The sequence below is a fragment of the Exophiala xenobiotica genome (genome assembly GCF_000835505.1).
Source record: "Exophiala xenobiotica strain CBS 118157 unplaced genomic scaffold supercont1.1, whole genome shotgun sequence".
Lineage (NCBI taxonomy): Eukaryota > Fungi > Ascomycota > Eurotiomycetes > Chaetothyriales > Herpotrichiellaceae > Exophiala > Exophiala xenobiotica.
This window is the reverse complement of record NW_013562494.1, coordinates 1,657,221-1,682,378: the sequence shown is the minus strand read 5'-3', so window position 1 is coordinate 1,682,378 and position 25,158 is coordinate 1,657,221. Positions and strand designations below refer to the sequence as shown.

Genomic DNA, 25,158 nt, shown 5'->3' with positions numbered 1-25,158 from the left:
CTTAAGGAAGAGATTAAGCGAGTATTAGAGATAAAGTAATAAGCTTCGATATCTTCGAGAATAGTTATACTTTAACTAAAGTCTTAACTAAAGATAATTTACTTTAGGTAGCTTAGAGATAAGGACTAGACGAGTATTAAGGGTAAAGCTACGAGCTCCGATATCTCCGGGGACAGTTGTCCGGAGCGACGGAAAAGAAAATAAATGGTCTTTTGACGTCCTCGTCATTCAACTTTAGCGCGGCAACTACATTTGGTGCACTTCTCCGTACATCGTATACTAACTCCATGCGAGGGTAAAGCTTCGCTTCGTGATACTTTTGGCCTGCTTTTGGATGGTCCCGCCAATCTCCGCGTTTTCTTCAAGATTACTGCAGGACCGAGTTCAACGGCGGCGAAAACAGCTGATTTCGACTGACACCTGTCGGTCGCTGACAATCCTCGCCTTGACGTCGGTTCCGTACCTGGAAATTCAGGGCCTCTTTGCAGGAATCACACGTTGTCGGCCGCCTGTGAGACCTGCGGCCGACCAATGTTGCTGAACTCACACTGGGCGTAGGCAGCATCATGGAACTTAGGGTTTTATATCGAAGTCTGAGATCTCCAGAACTTGGAACAAATAACACGTCGCACGTTCTCCTCCCTAAGGACGAAGTATTTAGGATGTCATGTCTCTCCACTGTTTGGGGTTGAGGCCGCATTCCAGCCTGGTCTCAAACAACGGGGCAACCCTCGAATGGCGCCAAGCTACTTGATGGAAACGAAAAAGGGGTGAGATTGGATACCACCGACACCAGGTCTAAGTCCAAACGAGCTGCTGAAGCATGGAAAAGCGCCCTCGGCGGCTATGGGAGGCTTTGCCTCTCGGCTGCTTGTATTGCATTTCCTTCTTTTCTCGTTGCTGAGTGTCTGCATTGTTCATTTCATCTTCTGATCCCGCCAGTATCATTAATATTTCAGCTCCAGCGAAAAGAGCAGTCAATAATGGCAGTCATGAAGAAGACCGGACTCGCGCTGGCGCTGGCCGGCGTCGTTGCAGCGCAATCATCGTCTGTTGTCAATGTCTTCTTGCCTGGCGCCGACTCACAGACGCTGTTGGGCTCGATTATCAAGTCGGTATGTTATGTGACGCGCCTTCACCAGATTGGACGGTTTCTAAACCAAGTGTTGCAAACAGGATTCCTCGAAGACCACGATGGCGATCGCATGCCCGACGGACGCCGACTCGGTCGATTGCGGTTTCGCAGGTCCTATTACCGTGACCGTTGGGCCGTCTACGTTCCACGCTGAAGAATCCTTTGAGTCGACATCGGTGGTGTTGGACTGCAAGATGACAGGAACCACGGCGGCCATGTGTGCAGAAACATTTGTTGGACCGGCCGGGCTGCTCGCGACAGATATTTCATCCTTGACAGCCTCGGATGCGTCATTCGACACCGCCATCACCACGACTGCGACCACGACCGCGCTAGCATCGTCGGATATGGCTTACATTCCCGTCACACTGACCGATTCGCTTGGAGATGACACCACTTTGTTGACCACTGCTGCATCAGGAGCTAGCGGAAGTGCATCCACTGCTTCGGCGACGGGATCGAGTGCCACACAAACTGCAGATTCGTCGTCTGCGACTAGCGGCTCAAGTGGTACCAGCAGCACCGGAAGTGCAACGCCCTCGAGCGACAGCAACAACGGTGCCAACAGAGGGGATTCCCGTCTGCTGGCATGTGCCGCTGTGGGTGCCGGTCTGGTGGGCTTGACGATCATGCTACTCTAGAGCGGATCTCTTGTTCCTGGTGGTGGGCAAGACAAGAACCGTGGATCGTAGTTATACTGGCAAAATCGGTGGTACGAGTAGCATCCAGGAGATTAGTTACGCGTGTGCCCAGTGGAGTTGTTTGCGTTCGGATATCAGGTCCGCAGGGGAAGTGGCACACCAGTTGTGGCAGACGGACCGTTGAGGGTTGGCGGAGATGGGAACCTGGTGGAACTCGATGCACAATGACATAGGCATGACATAGCATGGAGGTCAGCCATCTAAGTAGATTTGTTTATTGTCAGCCAGAGGGCTTCTCTACATGTGAAGTGTGAATAGTTCCGGACTGACTCAGCCTGGGCAATCAAATATCTCGAGGGCTCACAGTGCTATAGAGAAAAAGTTCTATACAATGTAATTGACTTTGTTTGCGATCACCGCTTCTCCGCGGGCATTCCTGATGATCATTATTGAGCCGCAGGGTCAAGGATGTTCTAAGGTTCTTCGAAAGGTTGACATTATTTTTCTCAGGGGCCGTGCGGAAGATACCAAGCCACCACACACCAAGGTATGCGGAAAAGCAGGCATGCCTTAGCCATCAGGGCCACTGTTTGTTGGCGAGAATATGACGGCAGATCGAGCGATGAAGTCGCCTCACCATTGCCATCAACAGTTTATTCGACGGAGAGCACAAGCCGAAGTGGCTTACAGGGGTAGCAGTAGTGAAGACGGCACATGGCACTTTTCGAATTCCCATGACCAGAACTGGGGGATTTGTAGGGGGAGTGATGGGCCTAAAAGAGAGATCGCCGATGACTGGAGGGATCGACAAGAGAGCAACGGCCGATGCGGGTAGTGAGTGTCGATGCCTGGGAAGAATACCGCATTTGCGAGTGGGCAGTGACATGGCGCTATCATAGAAAATGTACTAGCGAGAGAAGTACCGTTCACCTACCATTCACCTATGAGCTCCGTACTGTTCAATGCGATTCTCTCTCGCAGTGTCTCCAAGGCATCTGCTGCTAGGCCCTGAGTCGCCTAGTCGTGCCTAGTCGTGCCTAGTCTGCAGGGGGATACCGTGCCCATGCGCCCGTCGAGGGGCATCTTCAGCTGAAATCGGCGCTTCTTTTTGATTTTGATGTCTGCTCCAGTGCTCCGCGTCTTGGATGTTATTTCCTTCTGCCATAGTTACTCCGTAGTGTTTCGTGGAGATTCGCCGGAAGTCTTTTCTTCATCTGCAGGGGTCGTGGGCATGAACGTGCCGTCAGTGTCTTCGGGTGTCTCGTACCTCTCGGGGTCAGTGTTCAGTCGTATCTCGTAGCATTGAATGCACTTAACATTCCCGGCGGATCAAGCCTCCGCCACACTTTGCTCCAGTCACTCCAGTCAATCGTTCGATCGCCTCTATCACCGCCCAAACCATCCGTGTGGCCCAAACAACTCCATCGCCCTGTTCTGCCTCAGATCTCAGGCTGTAGTCCTGATCCCCATCAGTCCCCTTCGTGTTTCTGCATGTTCCTGACTCTCCTACGAGCCACACCGTGCCCTCTTCGTCTTCTTCCTTCCTCCACTCGACTCCACTTCACTTCACTGCCGTTCCCTCGTCTTTTTTCCCGGGTCCGCCGTTGCCAGAATCTTCTTAAACCAGCCAACCCTTGATATCCCGTCCACTCCTCCCTTCCGCCACACCATCAAACAAGCCATCCAAAACAACACCGTACCACTCCCTACCGACCCAGACACTCTCCTACACAGTAGACCTTGTCGCCGTCCACCCACCACGGACCAACAACACTGCGCTCGTGCTTGCATCGCTTCTCAATTCACTGTAAACAGTACGCTCCACCACGATGGCGGCTCTAGGTACCTTGTCGGCCACCTCGTCTGCTGTTGACAGCATCAATGACCTTGATGGATACACCCTTCGAGACTACAGCTTCCCTTCCGTCAACTCCTTCGCACCTATCCAAGAAGATGACTTTGGTTTCGACCCCCCTCTAATGAAGGCTTCCTCCCTCAACAACTACCAACCCTACAGTCCTCCCAACGATCTCTCATTACCCGAGTGGCCCGAGTTTCAGCGCGAAGACGATCTCAAGCCGTCTGCAGACACCTCGCTGAACTTGGACGCCTACGAGATCAACAAATTTATCAACTCTACACTGCCAACCTCCAGCACTGCCGTTTCACGATATGGCCAGATGACTCCACCACGATCCAACTCGGCAGCAAGCACAGACTCAGCCATGTTTGAAGAGAAGCTCTCTCCCAAGTCCATAGCTCCAGAAGCACGCCGGAAGCGGTCGTCCAAGACACAATCCAAAGACGATGAAACAGCTCCTGCACCTGCTACGACTACACCTGGACGGAAGCGAAAGTCCACCAAAAAGGGATCGGGTGCGGCGGATAAGGTACACTCTCCCGAAGAGCAAAAGAGAAAACAATCACTCGAGAAGAACCGAGTCGCAGCTGCAAAGTGCCGGATGAACAAGAAGGAAAAGACCGAACAACTACAGCGAGACTCGCACGAGAAGGCCATTCAGAATGCATACCTGAAGGACCAAGTCATGCGCATGAAGGATCAGGTCCAGCAAATGAATGCTCTCCTGCTCGCCCATGCGAATTGTGAAGAATGCAAGGCGCCAGAGGAAATCCAATCTCACCTCGCCAACCTCGGCAACGACTTTTTCACTTCTCACATGGCACTTGGGAATTCGAGCTTTGTCGACTTTGCCCCTCCCATGAACTTCTCCGATCTGCCAGTCATGAACAATGGCTATTTCGACCAGAACCAGGGTCAGATGCTGCATCCTCCACTTCCAGAATTCAACCGTTCTGCAGACTTTGAGGTGCAGACACCCGTGCAGACCGATTGAACCGAGCGCTTCAGCTGAAGTTACCCCGCACAAGAGACACAGTTCCAAACAAATCCCGGCCTCTTATGTGCAGCATACAAGTCTTGGTCCCAGCAATCACATTTGCAGAGTTGTCGTCGCGCAAAGCTACCAACCGACGGGAGGGGGTGCCACTCCCCCACTCCAGTTGTGGCGCTGCTGCCGAATCCACTAGTATCCCCAATGTGGTTCTCCCTGGCTGCTATATCCGGTACAGCTGGATTGTGTACAGTACATTATGACGACGGTGGCTTGTTACCCGCCGACACCATGTCTTACCACCCTCTACTATCTGGGCGCTCGAACCTGCCACTTTCAACGCGGGTATCGTCGAACCAGGCGAAGTCTGTGTCTGGGGAATATTGCCGAATCACTTGGCTTGGCTCAGGCTTTTTCCGACGCGCCATTGGTCGCCTTTGACGTCAATCCTTCGATGCCCGGATCAATCGTCCGGACGATCGTCCTGCGGCATTTTCATCAGGATTTCATGTGATACACACGGTGGCTGGTGTTGCCCTCAGCGGTATCTTGTACGAGTATTGATTATCGCATAGCAGCAGGAGATGCGGACCGGATGGGGGGGCGAAGGGTGAGCTGGCTCTGCATGAATTTGCAATTGCTTTTTCCAGTATTTTACATCGGAGTTGTCGCGTTCGGATCAGGTGTTTCTTCTGGCTGGAGGCTGGCTTTCCTGCGGACACAACACAAGGACAAAAGGACACACGATGGCACGTTTATGAATGATACCAATCCAAAGCTTTATGTACCTGCTTGAAGGGCTCAATATAATGAATTAATTGATGACTCCCATTTTCTGCTCAGAATCAGGCCTGACAGGGTTCGCACATGTACAAGGTTGATGAATACTGACTTTATCGAAAGCATTGGTACACCGTATTGCAGTCGACTTTTCACTCACTCCAAGACTGATTGCGAGTGCACCTGCCGAGGCATCCGTGCGCAAAGACGAGGACGGAGCGAGCAGAGACTATCATGATCCAATCAACGTCTTTGAAACGAAACATCCGGGTATCAACGCTGCTAGCTTGTACTATGTACCTCGTAGTACTACGTAGTCGTTGGGATCGACAATACTCCGTACGGATGTCTGACTATCATCCGTGCTGCCAGACAGGGAATAGCTTTGTGAGTACAGGTCAGGTACGGACGCGTCCAATTGTACTGCCATCGTAGTAAGGTACTTTTCGGATACTCCGGGTTGTTGGGGGGAGAGGGGCTTGACTGGATTCAAGAGCTATGGGTTGCGATGGATGACTGTATCTGAGACAAATACTCGTACTGTAACCTCCGTAGGCTCTCATAATCTGCTCAGCGCACATGCATCTTCAACTTGGGCGGCGCATTGACTCAGACTTCCTAGACCCATTTTTTTTATGAGTAACAGACGGTTTGCGGATTGAGGACTGTGGGTGACGGAGATCAAGATCGCTACTGCATGCTTTGACACAGAATCATCCGCATTCAAGGAACGAACGTCAAAGGCTCAAAAGGGTATCTCGGTCGGCGAAACTCGACGCTCGGCCCTTTGAGGTTTGAGGATAGACGGAGGACAGGCTTTCGTGACGCCGGGCTCCTTATGGATTACTCTTCAGCCTCTCGATCGTTGTTTCGTAAAGCCGCCAGGCATCACCGAGAAGCAAAGCTCGGCAGCTACGGACCTCTTTGGCTTGCGAAAGCAGTCAAACTAGCCATCGCATTTGACTCGTTCCGTCGTCTTGAGGCCAAGCAGGGTCAACAGTGCGACGTTGATCCGCAGCACACCTCTCCTTCTCTTCAGACCCCTTGAACAGTCCGCGGTGATACCACTCTTCTGGAAGCTGTTCATCGAGCCTTCTGACGAATACCTTTATTGAATCTGGCAAACGGACGAGTGCAAAGGGCCTGGAGCTCGGGCTGTTAGCCATGATCTGGATGATATCTGCCTGGGTATTTCCAGGGTGTATCCGCATTGCACCGCCAATATAGGCGTTGACTGAGGATTGCTGGAAGTTGAGGGCAGCATAAGAGCAGACGGGGATTGACAGGCACGATGTCAGCCTCGGCTCAGCCTCGCACGTGATCACTTAGTAACAGCAATCAATCCCTCCACCCCCTTCAGCCGCAGCTGAGTCAACTCGGAATGCAGACACGATCCAGGCTATTCTTCATAGACGCCTACGGAAGGCAACTGAAGAACCTTTTCGCCTGTCCAAACCAGTCCGCGAATCCCTTTCAAGCCTAAGCACACCTGAGCATACCTGAGATTTACCTCCTCCCATTAAGCGCAGGCGCCTCTTCCTCGATCCTACACATCCTCCACACTCCCACGGAAGCCTTCCCCAGCACAAGGGAAATCAGCATCCCTATACAAAAGAACACAATGGTCATCCTCGGCGGCCTCGAACTCGTGGCAGCAGGCTACCTTCTCAAAGAAGTTGCCAAAGACAGCAAGGAGGAAGAAGAGCGCGACCGCGACCGCCGACGGCGTCGACGAAGACGCCACTCCCGAGATGACCACCACCACCACCACAGTGGAGGTCGCTATGACGACTCGCCGCTCAGCCGACCGAATCGTCCACCGCACCAGAATTCGCTTTACCCTCCAAGCGGTCCGCCTCGACCGAACAGCGCACCGCCCGCGCAGAACGGCAGACCACCCATGCCTCCTGGTCCACCGCCGCCGAACAACATGATGTGGCAGCAGCAGCAGCAGCAGCAGCACCCTCAACCCTACCCGCAAGGACCACCGCCGAGTCACGGAACTTGGCCTCTCCCACAACAGCAGCCACCACACTACCCTCAATGGCCAGCAAAGCCGCCGCAACAGCAACATCAACATCCTCGCCCGCAGCAGGACAATCCCAACAACTTTGTCCCTCCGCCCCTGCAGCGCCCTGCGACAGTCATGCTCCCCCCACCGGGCATGCACCTTGATATGAAGACGGGAAAATGGCAGAACAACATGTACCCGCCCGAAATGTCCCAGGGACAGAATCAGAACCGGGCCAAGCGAGACGTGGACCTCGACGGTTATCATAGCAACGAGCGCATGCGGCGCGAAAACTCGAATCCTCCGCACAACGCCTCACAACCCCAGATTAACGTCAGCCCACCGACCGCGCGCCCACAGGCGCACTCGTTCTCAAACTCTGCCCCGTCTCTGCCGCAGGGTCTTGCGGAGCTCGACGCCGAAACGCCCGGACGGTACAGGCCGCACGGGAATGAGAAGTACTCGTATAGTCCGCAGCGTGGCGAGAGACGGGGGCGAGCGCATTCCGGTTCGTCGTGTACGACAAGGTACTATGATGAGGATGATATGAGGGACGCACCACCTGCATACAGAGAATAAGTATGAGTTGGTTAACAAAGTCCCGGCGGCGAAAGATCACGACTCGTTATGATGAAACTTATGAATGCACGCTGTCTCAAATGTATGACCCAAATCGAATGATGCACGTTTGGCAGTATACTGGAATGAAATGATGGTTGAGATGCGCCAGAGTTTCGGCCAGCATGAGAATTGAACTGCGCAGATGCGATGTTGAGGGATGAATGTTATTGCATATCATGTATTTGTTCAGTTGAAGCTGAATAACATGGAGCTGGTCTCCGTAATGTTGATCGAATGACCAAGCTAATACAAGTGTTTCACTTCCATTCAGTTGCAAGTCTCTCTTAATCACTGTCGCCCGTGAAGCCGTTCCAAATCCCCGTCTATGTTGCTGGCGAGTCCCTCCAGCTCGTCACATTCTCCGACCTGATGTCTTCCCAGTCTTCACTCGGTGCAGCTCTTGCGAATATCAGATTCATTCTTCATGGCCGTAACCACCACAATATTAACGATTAAAAAGTCCATTCTCTTTTTAGCAAAACAAAGTATGTACGTCATGCCTGCATAATCATGTCTGTTGGATTAGGATTCGGCCGCTCAAGGGTGTGTCTGATTCCTGGGCTCTGCATCCGATTCGACTGATGGCTACCTACAACTGGTGTGTGTGGCAGCGGAGTGTTCCTAGCCAGCATCAGCGTGACTGAGTCTTGGAGGATACTGGTATCGACAACAAGGCCATGTCTCTGAACAAAGGATGAGGTAGAATGTGAGCGTCGGCGTCTGAAGATTAAGGACCCAGATTGATCTGGCGAGTCCAGACGTGAAGTGTCGGTAGCACGGCCTGCGTTTCTCGGCGCAGTGTCATCGACCCGAGCTCTTGCCAGAGCCTTTCTCACTGTCTCTCGGAAACCATTACGCGGACGTACCGAATGAGCATCAGCTTCAAGCTGGAGGTCTTCCAAGTTATCTGTGTCGTTCATCATGTTGCAGTTCTGAAGTCCCTCAAGGTCGACTTCATCCTCCAGCCTGACGCCAGGTACACTGTGCAGTGACTGAATCGCCGAGCGTCTTTGCTGAGCGTAGAATCTGTCCATCTGGGGCGTACGAATTCTAGCCAGGATCCGAGCATCGGAGATTGGGCGGTTTTCAAGCTCCCAGGGTGGTGGAAATTGAACTGGACTGTGGAGGACAGCATCCAAAGACAGGTAGGCACGTTCACGGTATGTTGGTCGACAAGTAGGGCACACCATGAAATTGCAAGCCTGTTGGCGATGAGTATCCTCATCCCAAGTGTGTTCGGCGCGAGTGCCTTGATTCGATAGATGCTGTGGCGGAGGAAGTGATGGCGCTGACATCCAGACCTTTTGCAACTCTTTCCAGTCGTATGCTGCTCGAATTTCTTCGTCAAGAGAGATGGAGGAGGTTGTGGAAAAGGTTGTGCTTTGAGGTAGAGTTGAAAAGGTCGCGTCTGTGACAAAGGAAGATGCGGTCGTATCTGTAGTGCAGGTGGAGGAAGTCGTTGGCCTGTTGTCTTGTCCCAGTGCGAGGATTCTGACCCTTTCTTTCTGTTCCAACAACGACTTGATCTGCTCATTTGTGTACTGACCCTGTCCGATTGCTTCGATGATCGAGTTGCTGAGCGAGATTGCTGCCACGTCCATAGCATCCCTTCTCTTCATATGTGATGATTCGCCAGTGAAGTCAGATTCTGGCAGGAACCCGCCGGAGTCCTGAGTGCAACGATAAAGCCAGCCGATGTCGGGGTGCTTGTGGCACATGGAGCACCTGAACGATCCGTATGGGTCATAGAGACGAGTCATTCTGGTATGAGTGCATGGGTTTCTTCGGTCAGTGCTTGCCACTTTGCGTGAAGGCATCTTGGTATGACATTCGAAGGTCACTCAATAACTCAGGAACATTTGAGGTGGTAGAAGAGTGCCAGAACAACATAAGACATGGGTGAAGTCAAAGCAGTGGGAAGCAAGAGGAAGATAGTGCAATTGAAATGGGCGGCACCGCCGTTGCAACTTGTGATTCTGCCACTCCTTCCTGTCTCCAGACTGTTGACAATAACTTGTTTCTTTCTTTCCCTTTTGCACATCATCGACACTACCGTTATTTTCTGTGCCATAAACACGACTTCTCAAGCTCTGAATTGTGTCGCATGCTCAACGAGCTATATGAGTACCCGTGGTGGTCTCAAGTGCTTCAAGGCACGTTCCATTGCTCTCAGATTCTTACAGCCTAGATTTCGGGCCATCACTGTCTACTCTTGCATCGATGAAGGCATCGGGAATGTGAGCAGGTGAGATAGCTTCAGAACTTCGAGGCGACGAGGAGGTGTGTTTATGTCTTGGCGGCATCAACGACGGTGAGTGGCTGATGGGCGTCGGCGTCACTTTCTTCCATCTTCCACATTGACAACGGGGTTGACGGGACTGCACCAGGGTGACCATGCACCCACGCCAACTCATCTCGGTCACTCCCATTCGACCCCATCTGCGCCCATCATCTCCCACCTCCCAGCTCCCCTGCCCTTCGCATTTCGGGTCACTCTCCGTACTGACGCTTCGAGTCTTGAGTAACGCGTTGCATTTTCTACCTGGTCTTCATTTCCTATCTCATTCTATTGTTGCGCCGTTCGCGATATAACTACTCGACCTGTCTATCCTCTGATTACCTCCGCAATCCCTGTCACTCCATCTACTCCGTACGTATTGTGTCCCAATGCTGCTCCACAAGGAAGTCAGGCCTCGGCACTTGGGGTTTGTCAACAATACCCGGTCAGCGCGCTGACCACGTCTCTGCACCTATCGAGGCTTCCTCTGGTTGCAACCCGTTACTGACGCACCTTCGGTAGACCCGATATATCCTGCGATACTCCCCTTCCTTTCGACCAGTGGAAGTCCGCGGCGCAACTCCAGCCATGTCTGTCAAATTCGAGAAGGAGCAGATCTCGACGACGCCCGTCGTACGCGGTGGAAAACATGAAAGCATCCCTCACAGGATCGGTGAACGCCTAACAGGAGGACCGCAGCCGACAGGTTATCTTGCTGTACGGAAAACCACTTCGTGATGCTTATCGCGCGAACACTCATACTGCCACAGGCATACCTCAAGCAGCTCCAGTCAAACCCTCTGCGCACAAAGATGTTGACCTCCGGCACATTATCTGCTCTTCAAGAACTTCTAGCTTCATGGCTTGCCCATGACCGTAGCAGACACGGTCACTACTTCAGCTCAAGAATCCCCAAGATGGCTGCCTATGGCGCATTAATCAGTGCTCCGATGGGCCATATCCTCATCGGCTTCCTACAATGGGTCTTTGCAGGCCGAACCAGCTTGAAAGCGAAGATCCTGCAAATTTTGGCCAGCAACTTGGTGGTACGTATCCAGCCTAACAACTACAACCGAACAGGCCCTGAAGACTAATTTCTCCAGATCGCACCCATCCAGAATACCGTCTATCTAGCCTCGATGGCTGTCATTGCCGGTGCCCGCACATGGCATCAAGTCCGTGCCACTGTCCGTGCTGGTTTCATGCCTGTCATGAAAGTCAGCTGGATCACATCTCCTTTGGCTTTGGCCTTTGCACAGAAATTTCTCCCAGAACATACCTGGGTACCATTCTTTAACATTGTCGCCTTCTGCATTGGCACTTATATCAACACGCACACCAAGAAGAAGAGAATCGCAGCTTTGAGGAAGAAGGTAAATTAACCCATCAAACAGCCTCCTGTAGTGGCGCTGACCAGATTTACAGCACTACGGTGATGGACGAAGCTCTTCGGGCCGCCCAGATGAGAGATACTGAATAAGTGCTGGTTGAATGGAGGAGCAGGTCGTCTGGGAGATGGAGCGAGAAGCCATGGCTAAGACACATTCGTTGCCCCTGCGCTTGCCCTACTGGAGGGAACTAATCAGAAGACATGGAAGAAGAAATGGAAATTGGACCGCATATGAAGAGCAAGCACTTTGCTTGACTTGTCCTCTTTCTTGCACCGAAGCTAGTGTATGAACCTTGTTGCTGGAGGGCGGATGATGTGCCGGGTACAAGATCGTGGTGCTTTTTGCACATGTGTTGGCGTACGCGTTTCTTACTGAAAGGACCCAAAGCTAGTCGAATATTGCTGCAGTGTTGAGGCACTGGAAGAGAGGAATTTCTTGGTCTCCCGTAAAATCATACCGAAGTCGGAACATGGGCACCACTACTTTGGACCTTCGCTTCGGTCAATAATGACATCTGGATCGCACTTGATTGTCGCGCTGGGCGTCTGTTGCATTGTTCTACAGTTCCCTTCTAGCTCTGCTGTCAAAATTGATCGTACTTTCATGATCCTCATCATACATCCTCCTCGAATGTCCAATTGTTCAGCTCGAAAAGACGTCCATCTTTGCAATTTATAGCACATCTCAACACCCACGACCCCCAGCCGGCTTACCTCTCTCCAAGGACGAGAGGCGATCACGCCACATACGAATAGCTGTTTCCTTCCTCCTTCTCCATGTAGTCCTTCTCGATCAACCTGTACACCAGTGTTAGCACCTGTATCACGATTTTGTTGAAGAATCATGCAGGATTTGGGGCAGGGGGACAAGAAAAAAACTCACTTCTCGATGTTCCGCTTAATATCAGCCTGATCCAGCACACCTCTCGACATGGTCGCCTTGATAACCTCGACGATCAACTCATTGTGCCCGATCTTCTTGCGCGACTTCATGATGCGTACAATCGCCGCTTGCGTCTCGTAGTGCCGGTCCGCCGCGACACGCTGGTGCGTTTCTTTGTTCTCTTCCTTCGTCTCCTTGAGCTGGATCTGGTTGATCTTGACACGCAACTTCGGGTCCGCAAAGGCCGCATTGAACGTAAACGTGTCGGTCTCGTTGATCTCACGGCCCTTCGGGTGTTTCTTGAGGACCTGATACTTGGCACACGCGATAGATTGCAATGTGCGTTTGAGCTCGGCGTCGACCAGGCCAGAAGACGCTTTGATCTCGGTGTAACTGAGGTGTTTGTCGGCCGGCATGTCATTGAACAGGAGCAGCACGATGGCTTGGAAGCCCGAGACAACCAGTTCTTTGTTTCCCCTGGGGAATCTGGCGCGGAGTTGGCAGTGCGCAAGGGAGTGTTTCCAGGAAAGTTTTCGACCACTGTGTTTTGCTTTGTAGTGCGTCTCAAAATCCGCCATGACTTTGGCGATGTCAGGTGGGATGTTGACGGTTACATCGAGATACGTGGGCCACGCAGCGGCGGAGAGGACGTTAACATGGAGATCTGGTCCGGCGGATTTGCCGCCTCGGTCGTCTAGCAATTGGTTGTACGACATCATCTCTTCGCGGGCGAGATCCATATCTTTGAACATGGATTCGAGGTTGTGCGTGAATGCAGCCCCGCATTCGTTCTTCAGCCGTGTGAGCATGTTGCGTTCGGCGTCGAAGGAAGCGCTGCGACCCATGAGCAAGCGTCGAGCTAGATCTTTCTTGTAGAAGGCTTCGAAGACTGCTTTGCCGTGGACGAAACGGAACAGATCCAGAGCGTTTGAGAGATGTTGGTTAATTTCGGCGTCTTCGTCTGCAGCGCCTTCGTCAAAGTCATGTTCTTCCTCGGGTCTCGATGGATCGGATTTCTGTGTCTGAAGACGTGGGATCGCTTTGACGCCACCTTTGAGAAGGAGATCGACATGTTTTGCAATCATTTCCCCAGGTTTGTTGTTGTCCGTGTCCCAATTCGACTGAGTCTTCTTGGTTTTGTTGATGAACAACTCAAAAGCTTTGTGCAGAGCATTCCCGAGTGTCTCGTTGCTGCGGAAGGAATACTTGAGGTACCGATCTAACCGTCGCTTAAATTCGAGAAGTCTAACGACCATTTCCGCTTCTCGCTTCTCGTCAAACACAATCATCGATCCTTCCGTTTCAACATATTTGCCGAAGGTTGATGCTAATTTCTCGCCGTGTGACTTCCTCTGGAGAAGAGTATACAGTCGCTCTAATTCCTCATACTTGTCATCTTCGAGAAGATCCAAAATACTGTCCTCACTTGTAAGGACCTCTAATTCCTGCTCAACCAGTATCTCATCGAACAGGTCCGAAATTTGAGCTCTTGTGCTCCGGTCCAAGGTGAGAAAGTCACATCGAGACATTTCCCGAGCGAGTAGATCGGTACAGTTGTTCACATATGCCGCAAGGTCGTCCTTGTTAGCTTCCGTCTCTCGCCATGTCTTGAAGTACCGTTCTGTGGTGGATTGCAAGACTGGCTCGAATTCGCTGGTGTATATGCTCAACTCGTGTAATGAGTCGACGGCTTGACGTAGGAGACTGGTGTCCTTTTCACCAAGGCTCCCCTTCCTGTCTGAGTCGATCAGCGTCACCACTCCCTTTAGGACTTTTGGTTTGATAAATTGATCCTGGAAGACGCAAGATCTAAATTTGATCAGACCCATCTCGGTGATACTCGCGTTTTCAGCAGAGCGAAGGAGGAAAGTCTGGTCAAGGTAGTAGAATATTTGGCGGACTGTCAACAATTGCTTTTGCCAGGTTGCCCAAGCGCTTACAAACGCCTGCAGAGCATCGGCATCGGATGAGTTGCCTTCGTCTCGACGGATACTGTCTCTAACGGCATCCGTGAGATAGGTCTCACACTTCCTGCTTAGCCTGGCATACAGCTCAGCAGCCTTGCCTTGGCGGCAGACATTTTCTGCACCTTTGTAGAGCTCCTCTAGTGAGTATGGCTGCTTCTCATTTCTGAAGACTGCATCAAGAGCTTTGTCCTCCTGCGCCCATATTTGTTCGAAGTACTGTTGGGGGTCTATCCGAGGTACTGTGCGCAGGTTCTTGACGACCAACTTCTTCGGCCCTTGATGCGGGTTGAAAGGCACCTTTGTACTCGCGAATGACGTCTTTCTCTTGTGTGATTCAGGGGAGCCCGTCAGGTCGACAACGTTGTTCGTGGTGGACTTGGAAGTGAAGGTGTACATGTCCTTGTTGGACAGTCTGGCTGGCGGGGAAGCTTTGGTATCCATTTTGTCTCCTCTCTTGTCACCGTCGCCGTTTCCTTTTCCTATCTGACGACCTTCATTCGGATCGTTGCTCTGCTGGGAGGACAATAGTTCAGCGATAGATACCCGAGGCTTCTTCTGGGCCTCAGAGGCAGGACCGTCTTCGTCAGGCACTTTTCTCTTAGCGGGAAACTTGGATGTGTTTCCTCGTTCTGGCGCTTTTCCTTTGCGTGATGTAGTCATCTAAATTGTATGCTCAGCTTAAATAAGGCATAATGGAAGGAGATCATAATACTGACGATGTCGACTGCAGCGGAAGTGCGGTACTAGTTCGTACGCAGCCTGACGTGCGGCGAGCAAGCCACTGCGAGTCCGGCGATTGGCGGCGGAGATAGTGGTTTGTTCGCTAAGTCACCATCTACTTCGCCGTCGCTGCCACTTTACGCGTCGACGCGTTCAGAGAATTCGCTACAAGTGCCAGCGGCGAAAGCAAACGGAACCTCAGCACTATCAATAACTTTTCCAATTTGACAACAGAGAACCAAGTTCCCAAGGCGAAGAAGCACTAAAAGATGAATAACATGGCAAGCCCCAGAATCCTTCCTTCCCATCTTCACGCATTCGCTCCGGGCACCGCCAATGGTAACACTGTGCGCATGCTGGGTCAAATCACCACTGTGAGCGGAGACCAGGCAACCCTTACCTGCGGATCCGATGCGGTCACTATACTTCTCTCAAGGTAAGCTTGCTCCTTCCATCTGCTGTATTGCAAGCACTGATGTGTTCCCAGAGAGTCGCACGTTTCCGTCGGTTCAATGTTCGAGATCGTTGGCAAGGTCGTCAATCTGGATGGTGGGCAGGGGCTAGGCTTGCGGGTTCTGAATGCCACAGAATGGCCAAGGAATGAACATGGTCAACTGCCAGATCTCAAGCTATTCGAAGCTGCCGTGGATGTAACTCATCGGTACAAAAGCATTTTCTACGGAGAGAGCGAAGGTGGCATGGACAGTGGATATTGAGGAATATGAGATTGGAATAATGCGATATGACCTTGCTATGCTCCATGGAGGGCTTGACGAGAACACTGGGCGTTTATTCAAAGGCCGCAAAAGAAGATTACACCAGGATCTGGAGGTACGCGTAGTCAGTGTCGCACTGACAGGCAGGGCATGGACGTTTTTGGTCACGGCTCCGCAAGAGCCTGATGTGTACAACAGAAAGATGCCTTGTATAGGTGTTGGAAGCGATTCTACTTCATGTTGGAGAGTATCGCTTCATTTGGAAGGTACGAAGAAGTCACTGTGTGGCAGAGCAGAGCAGGGACGAATTATGAATCTCATGCCTTGTAGCTATTATCGAGGCGGCTCGCGACGCCAATGCATTGCGTCAAAGAAGGACATCTGGCAGAATCCTTCGCTTTCTATGTCATCCATGTCATAAGCCTTCTGTTACTGTACACAATACTCTGTTTGATGCAATAAAATGGAATAGCGCGCTAATGTGCGACCGCATCGAGTCAAAAACAGAGCCTTGAAACCATAATCATCATCTCACTCCTTTCCTGGTAATGGTTCATTTCACTCGCTGGTGTCGAGGGCTTCTTCTGATAGATCCAACTGACGTCGTCACTGCCGATGCTTCTGGATCAGGGTACGACTGTCCCCCATTGGCATCGATCATGTCGTCCCACATATCGTCCATGTCGGTGCGTTCAGCATCGAGAAAGTTGAACAAGCCTGCTGGAGGCGAACTAGGCATCGTAGCAGCTGTGGCAAAAGGATCGGCGAGGTCGCTGTTTAGGTGATCGGTTGTCAATTCAGAGAAGCTGAAATTGATCATTTGGTCAGCTGACATTGGCGAAGAGTCCTTGAGAGATGGCAAGTCAGGAAAGTCGAATGCGATGGCCTTTTTCGGTGGGGTCTTCTTTGCTTCACCGTCGACCAGTGCTCTTTGTTGGTCTGGTACATTCGTGGCGTACGGGGCGTCACTCAGGAGAGCGTCGTGAATTGACCTAGAGAATGGAGTCATCTCAAGGACATTCTTGTGCGCTGTACCCAACAAAGCCGCTAAGGCAGCATGGTGGCCTGGCTTGCTTTTCGGCGTTCGAAAGCTTGGTAGTAGGTCAGCATTGGGGGACAGCTCAGCACCAAAATGTCGTTGAGGGGTTTTAGAGGGTGTTTTCAAGAGAAGTCGTTCGGACCGTCTTTTCGGAGTAGGCGTCATGGGAGGTAGCTCAATGTCCACTGGCCCTTCTTCAAACAAGTCTGCAAGATCATCAACAACCACAGCTGGTGCAGGTGCTGCATTTTCCTTCCCATGGACGGTAATTGCGACAGTCCCAGGTTGTGTTGCAAAGAAATCTCTCGTCTTGTTTAGTCTTGGACTCCGTCGCACAAACGCTGGAAGGTGTGTTGCCGGTTTCGCTAAAGCTGTTGTCGGGCCTGGATCCGATCGTACTTGCGTCTTTTCCGGAGAAGGAAAGAGTTGTCGGCGAACAGGCTTTGGTGTCAAATCAATCTCGATTGCAACAACTTCGGTGCCGTTGCTTTGTCCCGGACTTGACTGCACTTGTCGTCCAGTCGCTTGATGGCGTGTCCGGCTTTGCAGACCTTTAGGTCCAGGTCCAGCACTACTGGCCCTGAACGTACGAGGCATTGGAGGCAACTGCGGCTCGCTGTCATCGGCAACAATGTCATTGTTTGTCACTTCGTTGTCGTTCTCTTCAGCATCTGGCGCTTCAGTGCCTGTGTCTGGTGAAGAATCGTCACTAGCAGGAGTTTGAGCATCGCTTTTGAAGTTCGCATTACCGTCACTCTTCTTCGATTGTTTGGAGGCATTATTGTTTCTCTTCCGCTTGCCCTTCTCCTTCGGGTCCTTTTTCTGCCATTTCTCACGTGGTCGGGGACATCTTTGCTTATGGAACCACAACCCACAGGCTAGATGGACGTTAGTTTAGCTCGATTCTGGTTTCGATATTACTCACGATTGCACAAAGTAATAGCAATCCATTTATCGTCTTCGTCTCCCGATCTCTTCTCGACCTTGTATCCTCTGAAAGTCTTGATAGTACCATCTGCATTGCGTTCCAAGATCTCCTTGTAACAGCATTCGCCCGTTCCTAGGGATGTTTCGACCTCATCCCAGCCACAACTGAAGACCTTGACATATGCTCGACGCCACGCCGGGGTTTCGATAGAGCCGCAATTGTCACAGAAGGGTGGCATTTCTCCTTTCGCAATCGCATTCTCCAACCTCGCTTTTGTCTGTTCCATGCCCACCTTTTTCTTGGTTGCGGCTTTCGCCCTCGTCTCTTCCGTACCAGCTGCGTCGGACATAAGTGCGTCACTATCAGGGGCCCATGTCTGTGCTCTTTGAATAACTCTAGGAGCTGGATCACTTCGCGGCACTAAGGCAGGTGCGATAGGCTTCAATCTTTGCTGTTCACGTCGTTCTTCCATGATCTGACGAGCCCTCGGAATCGGTGCCGGTGCTAATCTTGGAGATGACATGCTGACCCGAGGGGCAGGGGTATAAGACTGTGCTCTTGCGAACGGCCGTGATGACACAGGTGGTGGCGGAGGGGCTATTTCGGGCATTGTTGCTTCGGCCGGCATTTCACTAACGTCGTACTCATCCTCAAAAACTGTTGGGTATAAAGAAGCATCAGCTGGTCGCTGTTGCGCAGCGTATTGGTTGAAATCCGGTCCGTCTGGTTTGTCCACAATGAAGTCGTCAAACTGCAGCAGTTGATCGTCACCGAACAAGTCATCAAGGTTGCCGCTCATGAAACCAGAGTCATGGTCAGCCATTGACGGAAGAGCTGGGCTCGTGATGGCTGATTGATCTGGCATGACGGGAGGTGAAGAAGGAATGTTCGCCGGAGTGCTTGAGACACTTCGACCTCGAGTTTCCTCGGGAGAAGTAATGGGAATGTTTAGCATTTCAGGCTGTGGGACGGATTCAAGGGCAGGAGAAGACCCGCGGACTTGAGGCCCGTGGGCCAGGTTACTGGAAGCATTCTTCCGTGGTCGTCCGGGTCGACCTCGTGGCTTGCCTGACTTCGTGGCTGGAATCGGAGTTGGTGGTCTCACAGGCTCTTCTGTAGGTATTGCCGCCTGACAAATTGCTGGGTTGATTGGAACAGGACGATGGAGTCGAACACTAGAAGCAGTGCTTGCCGCGACACGTAGAGAATCAGGCTGACGTTCAATGTTGAGACTGGACTTAGTGGGCCAGTCCACTTTCGTTGTCTTCGCTCTCTTTCTTGCCGGGCCGTCGTCTGTATTCTCATCCCCACTATAGTAGCCTGAATTGAATGAGTCACGTCTACTGTGAGAGACCTGCCGCATGCCTGCTCTTGAGCTTGGCCTTGACTGGTTTCCGGCTTGTCGCGATGGCGCGTTGAACGATTGCGAGGCATTGGGCGTGCCTGGCCTGCTAGGCTGTCCAGAGACTGGCACGTTTTCGCCACTGAGCATACGCTGCATAACTTCAAGCCCGGTAGTATCGACTGGAGAGCCCGAGCGAGTAAATGGTGCTGCAGAACCGTTGCCCCACGGACGACCGCCATCTTGAGAGCTGACACTTCCTGAACGATTTCTTTGAAAGAAGGCATTGACCGGTGTGAGTCTCAATTTGACTTCCAGCGTCTCTTGTGCGTTCCTCGAAAACAGCCCCATCACGTTTTTTGTAATTCTGCCTGTCACCATAGCCTCATTATCGATATCTGCGCCTTGATCTTGATCTGCAATTGTTTTTGAGAGCATCCCTTGGCCCACTAGTGGTGTGTCAGGTTCGGAATAATCGTAAGCGTAAACCGTGTAGTCATTATCAGCGTTTGCCGTCAATTCTGGGCTCGCGTTTGTCACGGCTTCGAGGCAGGTTCGTAGGTCAATGACACCAATCTGGTTGGTCTCGTCGATGTAGGCAGCCTGCACGTTTAGTGCATGAGGCCATCTCGCAAGATGATTGTCTTTTTGCTCAACGTCAAATGTGTACAGCACTTTGAGTTTGACTGTTCGAATGGAAACGGTCTCTCCGGGAGAAGTCGCCATTTTTGTGGGTGTTGAAAAGACGCGTGTCGCTCAGACAGCTGTAAGTCTGGCAACACGAGTCTTCAAGAGGCTATAAGGTCTTTCTCATCGCGCAGGAGGACTGTCTGGGGTAGAAGACGATCGTGAAGCTTCTGAAGCGTGGTCGATAGAAGGGTGTCTCTGGAAGCAAGAGTTGGAGAAACTTGCAGGTATGGTAGAAGTTGACCGCTGCTGAAGGGAAGAACTCCGGTGCAATGCTTTTGGAGGCTAAGGACAAACAAGAATAAAGCCTTTTATTTGAATACAGAAAGACAGGTGAGCAATAGGTGAAAGTTGAGAGGCAGGTCGAAAGGTCACGGCATGCAGCTTGGACCTTGGCTCTTTCGATACGCGTTGCCAATGCGAGCGTGTTTTAGAGGCGCGACCTTAGTGGGGAAACTATGACGAACGCTCGAGCCACCAAACGGGCATCGAGGCCGCCACTTTAAGTTGTTGGCTTGTCTCCCGAGGAAACTTCTCCGAGCATATTTCTTGGCGTGAATTTCTTCTCCAATTTGAAGGCAGTTGAGAAGAAACCATTTCTACTCTGCTCTGGTCTGCCTGGGGATTCAGTCTCTTTAAGTATCTCTTCAGCAACATGGCAGACGCCTCCAAGATTCAGTATGTGCTCTATTCCTTCCGGCGCTATGACTCACACCCTGGTCGAGCTTATCTCCGCAATGTTTTGAGGTCACGCTAGACACGTTTGCAATCTGCTGACTTGTTTTTCTTTCGACAGGGACCTTCTCAATAAACCGAGGAATGAGTTGACGTATGTGGATCCCCGCTTCCCTATTTTTCATTGTTCCCCTTCCAATTCGTCCGGTACCGCCAAAAGTCCTCCGCCCAACCCTCTGGAGGTGGTTCCCGCTTCCGCCCCCGCCCATCCACTTCACAATCATCACTACATCCCATTGTCGTCGCTATCGATGCGTCGCTTCGGCATCACCTATGGACAATTTATGTCTGCACTATCATAACCATACTCTAAGCGACGCGCATCGATGCTTTACGCGAGAATATGCCTCCAGTACTAACTTGCCTCTCAGTGAATATGAAGTCTCTCTCCTCGAAGCGCACGAACTCTCCACCGGACCTCTCTCTATCCTCATGACCGCCACTCGAACACACACTCAAGTCCTCATATCTTGCCGAAACAATCGAAAACTACTCGCGCGCGTCAAAGCTTTCGACCGACACTGCAACATGGTGCTTGAAAACGTAAAGGAAATGTGGACGGAGAAGGGCAAGGGCAGCTCGAAGGGCGTTAATAAGGACAGATTCATCAGCAAAATGTTTCTCAGAGGTGATAGTGTCATCTTGGTTCTGCTGAGTTGAGTTGCATTGCTCGCATGGGATAAATGGGTTGTGTTTGGATTGGCGCAAAACAAAAGCACGGGATGGGTTGGGGTGGCAAAGAAACTGATACCCTAGTTTTATGCGACAATCTCATTTGTTGAGAAAAGTTCCAAGTGCTGACTTTTGCCTAAACTGAATTGCGAACTGGCTCTGAAGGGCTCCTACTGACCATGCCTCTAGCAAGCACCAGCTAATCCATCCAGCATCTCAGCTAATCCCCAAGCCCCGGGGTCGGGGATCTTGCCCATCCATTCACTCTCTCCGCCAACATACACAGCGCGCCCTAAGCTCGCCTTCATTGTCTTGGTCTTCTCGGCGCCGTCTCTCGCAGCTTGGGCGGCTTTCTTCACATTACCACTGCTAGCCAACGTGTCAATGAAAGGGGTTAAGGCATCCATGATAGTCCTGTCTCCAGGCACAGCCGGTGTATATTTTCCAAGTGCCTGCAAAGCCGACTTTAACGCGGCAGCCCATGTCTTTGAGTCCATTTGTTTAGATGATGTCGAGTCTTGTTCTCGAAGCCCGTGGACCAGCGCGTTGAGGTAGATGGAGAAGAGTGCTCCACTCGTACCGTCCATAGTATGTTCTACGACGGGCACGATCTTGTTCACAAAGGAGACGGCATCGGTAGGTAAGTCGCCGGACGACAACTCCTTTAAGACAGCCTCTGCGCCACGCTTTAAACCAGTCCCGCAGTCTCCGTCGCCGACGATGGTGTCGAACTTGGTGATCTCTGCTTCTGCAGCGATCATCTTGTCGAGGCCGGCCTTGAGCACAGTATGAGTCTGCTTCGGGTCGATAGATAGATTGCTAGCTTTCATATCCTTAGCGGTGTCGGCGGTTTGGTCCATGATGGCGGTGTTGTCGGCGTTCCAGGTCTCTGTTCGAACGGCAGCACTCCATCCGAAAGCTTCCGCTGGGGCGTCCAGCAATTCAAGCATCGACTTGCCAGCCCCGAGTCCGGTGTCTCCCAGTTTGAGCAGAGAAACTGAGAATCCAAGACCGTTAAGGGAAGTGATGAAAGTGCCAGCGATGACACGGACCGGAACAATTTCCCAATTTTTTTTTAGTTGTTCGTGCACTTCAGCGACGATGCCACCAATTTCGAGGTTGCTTACGCCGCCGAGATTGTTGATCAGCAAGACGACCTTGTCGTCCTTCGTGATGTCCACGTAATGTCTGTCTTGATCATTAGGGTCCAGAAGTTGTTTTAACATGGTGCTGACCAGATCCGGCAACGTTGCAGACACCCGGTGAGAGCCTGGCTCCTGTGCATTGTCAGCAAAGCTCAACGCTCGAAGATTCGCCACAATCACCTACGTTGTGGATACCCATGCCAATCTCGATCTCTTCGGTCGGGATGATCTCATCGGAATTCGGGTCGGGGACCTCACGTCCAGGGACGTGGACGTGTTCCATCGAAGCACCAACAGATACGAGGTTGCCGGCCACCTTCTTGGCCAGGTTATACACCTCTGACAGACTGCCACCAGCCTCAGCAAGAGCACAAATGATCTTGAGGACCAGTATCGATCCGCCGATGCCACGTCTTCCAACTTTTCCTCCTTTCTCCCGGCCAACACCAACATCATCCCCAATGGCATAGAACTCGGTATCAATGCCTGCCGCTTTCGCTTTCTCGGCAGCCAACCCGAAGTTAAGGACGTCCCCAGTGTAGTTCTTTTTGATCAGATGTTAACAGGTGTATTGGATGGATGAGAGGTGGAGTGGTATAGGGGGAAAAGGAGGAGGGAGGAAAGTTGGTGTTTGGTCAGGCAGGACAGTGTCTTCAGATGACTTACGAAAGTGATAACAAATACACCGCGACGAGTGTCTACTCTCGACATAATAGCCCTCTGAACCTGTAAGGTGTTTGGGCTCGCAAAAATGGTTCCAGCTACGCCCGCGGTAACAAAGCCCTTTCCAACGAACCCAGCAAAAGCCGGTTCATCTGCAGCAGCTCGTTAGGAAGCCGTATCAATGAAGACAGGGACATAGCCCTTTCGGGGCGCGAGAGGACATACGGCCGCTACCTCCACCAGTTATGATCGAGACTTTGGGGGTTTCCTGCTGTTCCTTGGTCGGCCTCCGGTATACGATCTTGTTTTGTGAATCAAAGGCGAGAGAGGGGTTGGTCAGGGTCAAGCTCGCGAGGGACGTTTGAACAAGATGAGTGGGATCATCGATGAAACTATTGTCGTGGTAAAGATCGTGTTAGCATTGAAGTCGAGTATAAATTGGGTGGAAACCATGTAGCGGCGACGGATCTCAAGTTCCATATTCAACCTTCCAGCGAGTAATCTGGATAGCCGCAGGGACTTACTGTTTGGTCTGCATTTTTGCGACTTGTCTCGCGCTTTGCCCAGTAGCTGTTCGTAAGATGTTGGACCAGCGGAGGTCGTGGTCGTGATCGAAGAGAGTGTCTGGAGGACTTTGTAGGATTCTGGCTTCCACAAGCCCACGAAGACAGTTCCGATTACAACTTCTGAGTCAATTTAGGCGGTTGAAAGAGCGCAGGAGAAGCAGAGTAGCAGTAAGCATGCGGAGGACGAGAGGAAATATACGTCGAGAGGCACTGAATTGCCAAACTACCGCGTGCGTCCCCGCAGCACCGACGAGGGGAAGACAGGGATGTTCATCGCCCCACTGACCACCCGGATACCAGGAAACTTGCGGCGTGGGGGACCTCGAAGGGGACGCCCACGAGACTTTTTCAGGCCATGATGGGCCATTATCCACTTACACTCAAGCCCCGTGCTGCCGCTCGGTGTCAGAGAGACCGAGACACAAAATCCCGTATGGGCGTCAGTCGTTCCTCTGCAAATACATACTTACACAGCATTGCTCTCATTGCTCTACACAGCAGTCTTCCCACGCAGGTTCAAGCAAATTCCCATGTTTCCACAAATGTGTGTGCAGGATTCTCATAACTCGTGCTGGATCTGCATGATGGCTCATGGCTCCTTGGAGGCTCGGACTACTCTTTTTGGCATTCCGCGGCCCGACTCCGGCATTCGACGCCGACTTTGACACTCTGGCGGCGATGGTAGCTCGTAGCTTTGGCGACAGGGCGTCGGTGGTACCAGGCCCGACTTTGGCAGACCCAGTCGACCAAATTGGTGGATACACACGGCAAAAAGTGGTATCCAAGCGACAACAACGTAAAATAGTGCTTGGCCTTACCTGTTTCGTCCATTATCAAAGAAACGGTCGGCTCCCAGTCGGCAATATGGCCGCTTGATGAACAGTGGACTTTTTCCGAGTACTGTGTAGCTGTGTACTTTGTATAGGATACGAGGTGATCAGCACAAGACTTCGCTTTCACCTGGACTTTCAGCCCTTCTCCCAAACACCCAGAAGTTCAGAATCCCGTTCGACGAGGTATGTGAGTGATCCATATTAGGGTCTTCCGTTCTCAGGGTCAAACTCGAGCTCGGGCTGTACCAATTGCGCGATGTCACGGTACGGCACTTTGGAGTTGGTCAATACCTCTTCCAGTCCCTAAACACCCACTACACCCTGCTTTAAAATTGAAAGAGCGCGGAGCGCGTCCCCAGGCTGAACAGCTGACTAACAACTGACCGAGTCACGTGCTCAGGATCTCCCTTGGCGCCAAGAGACTCGTCCCCCTCTCCCCGGAACGGCAGATTCTTGTAACGAACTTTGCCCCCACGCATTCTGTCCGAGGTACATTCATCCAAGAAGACTGTTAGAGTGGTTTCTATGACAGCCTCGTCGCACCCCCAAACTGT

The 25,158-nt window shown here is 51.8% G+C and overlaps 10 protein-coding genes across 10 annotated transcripts; 6 read left to right on the top strand and 4 right to left on the bottom strand.

Moving 5' to 3' along the window:
* The first annotated feature begins 617 nt into the window (after positions 1-617).
* On the top strand, positions 618-2,196 carry PV05_00658 (uncharacterized protein). The gene is made up of 2 exons (XM_013465573.1): positions 618-1,115; positions 1,177-2,196. Exons 1-2 carry the CDS (start codon positions 984-986, stop codon positions 1,774-1,776), a joined length of 732 nt encoding a protein of 243 aa, XP_013321027.1. The 5' UTR covers positions 618-983; the 3' UTR covers positions 1,777-2,196.
* A 1,054-nt stretch (positions 2,197-3,250) lies between these two features.
* Positions 3,251-5,465, top strand: PV05_00657 (uncharacterized protein). The gene has a single exon (XM_013465572.1). The coding sequence runs from the start codon at positions 3,606-3,608 to the stop codon at positions 4,629-4,631; it is 1,026 nt and encodes a 341-aa protein (XP_013321026.1). The 5' UTR covers positions 3,251-3,605; the 3' UTR covers positions 4,632-5,465.
* Positions 5,466-6,087: 622 nt separating this feature from the next.
* PV05_00656 (uncharacterized protein) lies at positions 6,088-8,299 on the top strand. The gene has a single exon (XM_013465571.1). The coding sequence runs from the start codon at positions 7,030-7,032 to the stop codon at positions 7,996-7,998; it is 969 nt and encodes a 322-aa protein (XP_013321025.1). The 5' UTR covers positions 6,088-7,029; the 3' UTR covers positions 7,999-8,299.
* Positions 8,300-8,534: 235 nt separating this feature from the next.
* Positions 8,535-10,266, bottom strand: PV05_00655 (uncharacterized protein; the record flags this gene model as incomplete). The annotated part of the gene is made up of 1 exon (XM_013465570.1): positions 8,535-10,266. The coding sequence occupies exon 1, from the start codon at positions 9,855-9,857 to the stop codon at positions 8,535-8,537; it is 1,323 nt and encodes a 440-aa protein (XP_013321024.1). The 5' UTR covers positions 9,858-10,266.
* Positions 10,267-10,416: 150 nt separating this feature from the next.
* PV05_00654 (uncharacterized protein) lies at positions 10,417-12,319 on the top strand. Its single transcript, XM_013465569.1, has 5 exons — positions 10,417-10,690; positions 10,841-11,035; positions 11,089-11,364; positions 11,422-11,691; positions 11,744-12,319. The coding sequence occupies exons 2-5, from the start codon at positions 10,907-10,909 to the stop codon at positions 11,792-11,794; spliced, it is 726 nt and encodes a 241-aa protein (XP_013321023.1). The 5' UTR covers positions 10,417-10,690; positions 10,841-10,906; the 3' UTR covers positions 11,795-12,319.
* On the bottom strand, positions 12,223-15,262 carry PV05_00653 (uncharacterized protein). The gene is made up of 2 exons (XM_013465568.1): positions 12,592-15,262; positions 12,223-12,506 (listed from the first exon to the last, which is right to left on the bottom strand). The coding sequence occupies exons 1-2, from the start codon at positions 15,216-15,218 to the stop codon at positions 12,446-12,448; spliced, it is 2,688 nt and encodes an 895-aa protein (XP_013321022.1). The 5' UTR covers positions 15,219-15,262; the 3' UTR covers positions 12,223-12,445.
* A 200-nt stretch (positions 15,263-15,462) lies between these two features.
* On the top strand, positions 15,463-16,380 carry PV05_00652 (uncharacterized protein). The gene is made up of 2 exons (XM_013465567.1): positions 15,463-15,714; positions 15,766-16,380. Exons 1-2 carry the CDS (start codon positions 15,548-15,550, stop codon positions 15,992-15,994), a joined length of 396 nt encoding a protein of 131 aa, XP_013321021.1. The 5' UTR covers positions 15,463-15,547; the 3' UTR covers positions 15,995-16,380.
* On the bottom strand, positions 16,319-20,555 carry PV05_00651 (uncharacterized protein). Its single transcript, XM_013465566.1, has 2 exons — positions 17,959-20,555; positions 16,319-17,911 (listed from the first exon to the last, which is right to left on the bottom strand). Exons 1-2 carry the CDS (start codon positions 20,027-20,029, stop codon positions 16,548-16,550), a joined length of 3,435 nt encoding a protein of 1,144 aa, XP_013321020.1. The 5' UTR covers positions 20,030-20,555; the 3' UTR covers positions 16,319-16,547.
* Positions 20,556-20,796: 241 nt separating this feature from the next.
* Positions 20,797-21,512, top strand: PV05_00650 (small nuclear ribonucleoprotein Sm D2). Its single transcript, XM_013465565.1, has one exon. It carries the CDS (start codon positions 20,822-20,824, stop codon positions 21,383-21,385), a length of 564 nt encoding a protein of 187 aa, XP_013321019.1. The 5' UTR covers positions 20,797-20,821; the 3' UTR covers positions 21,386-21,512.
* Positions 21,482-23,950, bottom strand: PV05_00649 (dihydroxyacetone kinase). The gene is made up of 5 exons (XM_013465564.1): positions 23,730-23,950; positions 23,431-23,597; positions 23,209-23,357; positions 22,727-23,086; positions 21,482-22,674 (listed from the first exon to the last, which is right to left on the bottom strand). Exons 1-5 carry the CDS (start codon positions 23,741-23,743, stop codon positions 21,583-21,585), a joined length of 1,782 nt encoding a protein of 593 aa, XP_013321018.1. The 5' UTR covers positions 23,744-23,950; the 3' UTR covers positions 21,482-21,582.
* Between the last annotated feature and the right edge of the window lie 1,208 nt (positions 23,951-25,158).

Bases quoted from the DNA above. Each gene is read 5' to 3' on its own strand.
- PV05_00654 (XM_013465569.1), top strand. From the start codon at position 10,907: ATGTCTGTCAAATTCGAGAAGGAGCAGATCTCGACGACGCCCGTCGTA. The intron at 11,036-11,088 runs GTACGGAAAACC...ATACTGCCACAG, and splicing joins AGCCGACAGGTTATCTTGCT to GCATACCTCAAGCAGCTCCA. The intron at 11,692-11,743 runs GTAAATTAACCC...CCAGATTTACAG, and splicing joins TCGCAGCTTTGAGGAAGAAG to CACTACGGTGATGGACGAAG.
- PV05_00649 (XM_013465564.1), bottom strand. The intron at 23,087-23,208 runs GTAAGTCATCTG...CTGATCAAAAAG, and splicing joins GTGTATTTGTTATCACTTTC to AACTACACTGGGGACGTCCT. The intron at 22,675-22,726 runs GTAGGTGATTGT...GACAATGCACAG, and splicing joins TTGGCATGGGTATCCACAAC to GAGCCAGGCTCTCACCGGGT.
- PV05_00658 (XM_013465573.1), top strand. From the start codon at position 984: ATGGCAGTCATGAAGAAGACCGGACTCGCGCTGGCGCTGGCCGGCGTC. The intron at 1,116-1,176 runs GTATGTTATGTG...TGTTGCAAACAG, and splicing joins TGGGCTCGATTATCAAGTCG to GATTCCTCGAAGACCACGAT.
- PV05_00652 (XM_013465567.1), top strand. From the start codon at position 15,548: ATGAATAACATGGCAAGCCCCAGAATCCTTCCTTCCCATCTTCACGCA. The intron at 15,715-15,765 runs GTAAGCTTGCTC...ATGTGTTCCCAG, and splicing joins GTCACTATACTTCTCTCAAG to AGAGTCGCACGTTTCCGTCG.
- PV05_00653 (XM_013465568.1), bottom strand. From the start codon at position 15,218: ATGACTACATCACGCAAAGGAAAAGCGCCAGAACGAGGAAACACATCC. The intron at 12,507-12,591 runs GTGAGTTTTTTT...ACTGGTGTACAG, and splicing joins ATTAAGCGGAACATCGAGAA to GTTGATCGAGAAGGACTACA.
- PV05_00651 (XM_013465566.1), bottom strand. From the start codon at position 20,029: ATGGCGACTTCTCCCGGAGAGACCGTTTCCATTCGAACAGTCAAACTC. The intron at 17,912-17,958 runs GTGAGTAATATC...ACGTCCATCTAG, and splicing joins TGCTATTACTTTGTGCAATC to CCTGTGGGTTGTGGTTCCAT.
- PV05_00650 (XM_013465565.1), top strand. From the start codon at position 20,822: ATGTGGATCCCCGCTTCCCTATTTTTCATTGTTCCCCTTCCAATTCGT.
- PV05_00657 (XM_013465572.1), top strand. From the start codon at position 3,606: ATGGCGGCTCTAGGTACCTTGTCGGCCACCTCGTCTGCTGTTGACAGC.
- PV05_00656 (XM_013465571.1), top strand. From the start codon at position 7,030: ATGGTCATCCTCGGCGGCCTCGAACTCGTGGCAGCAGGCTACCTTCTC.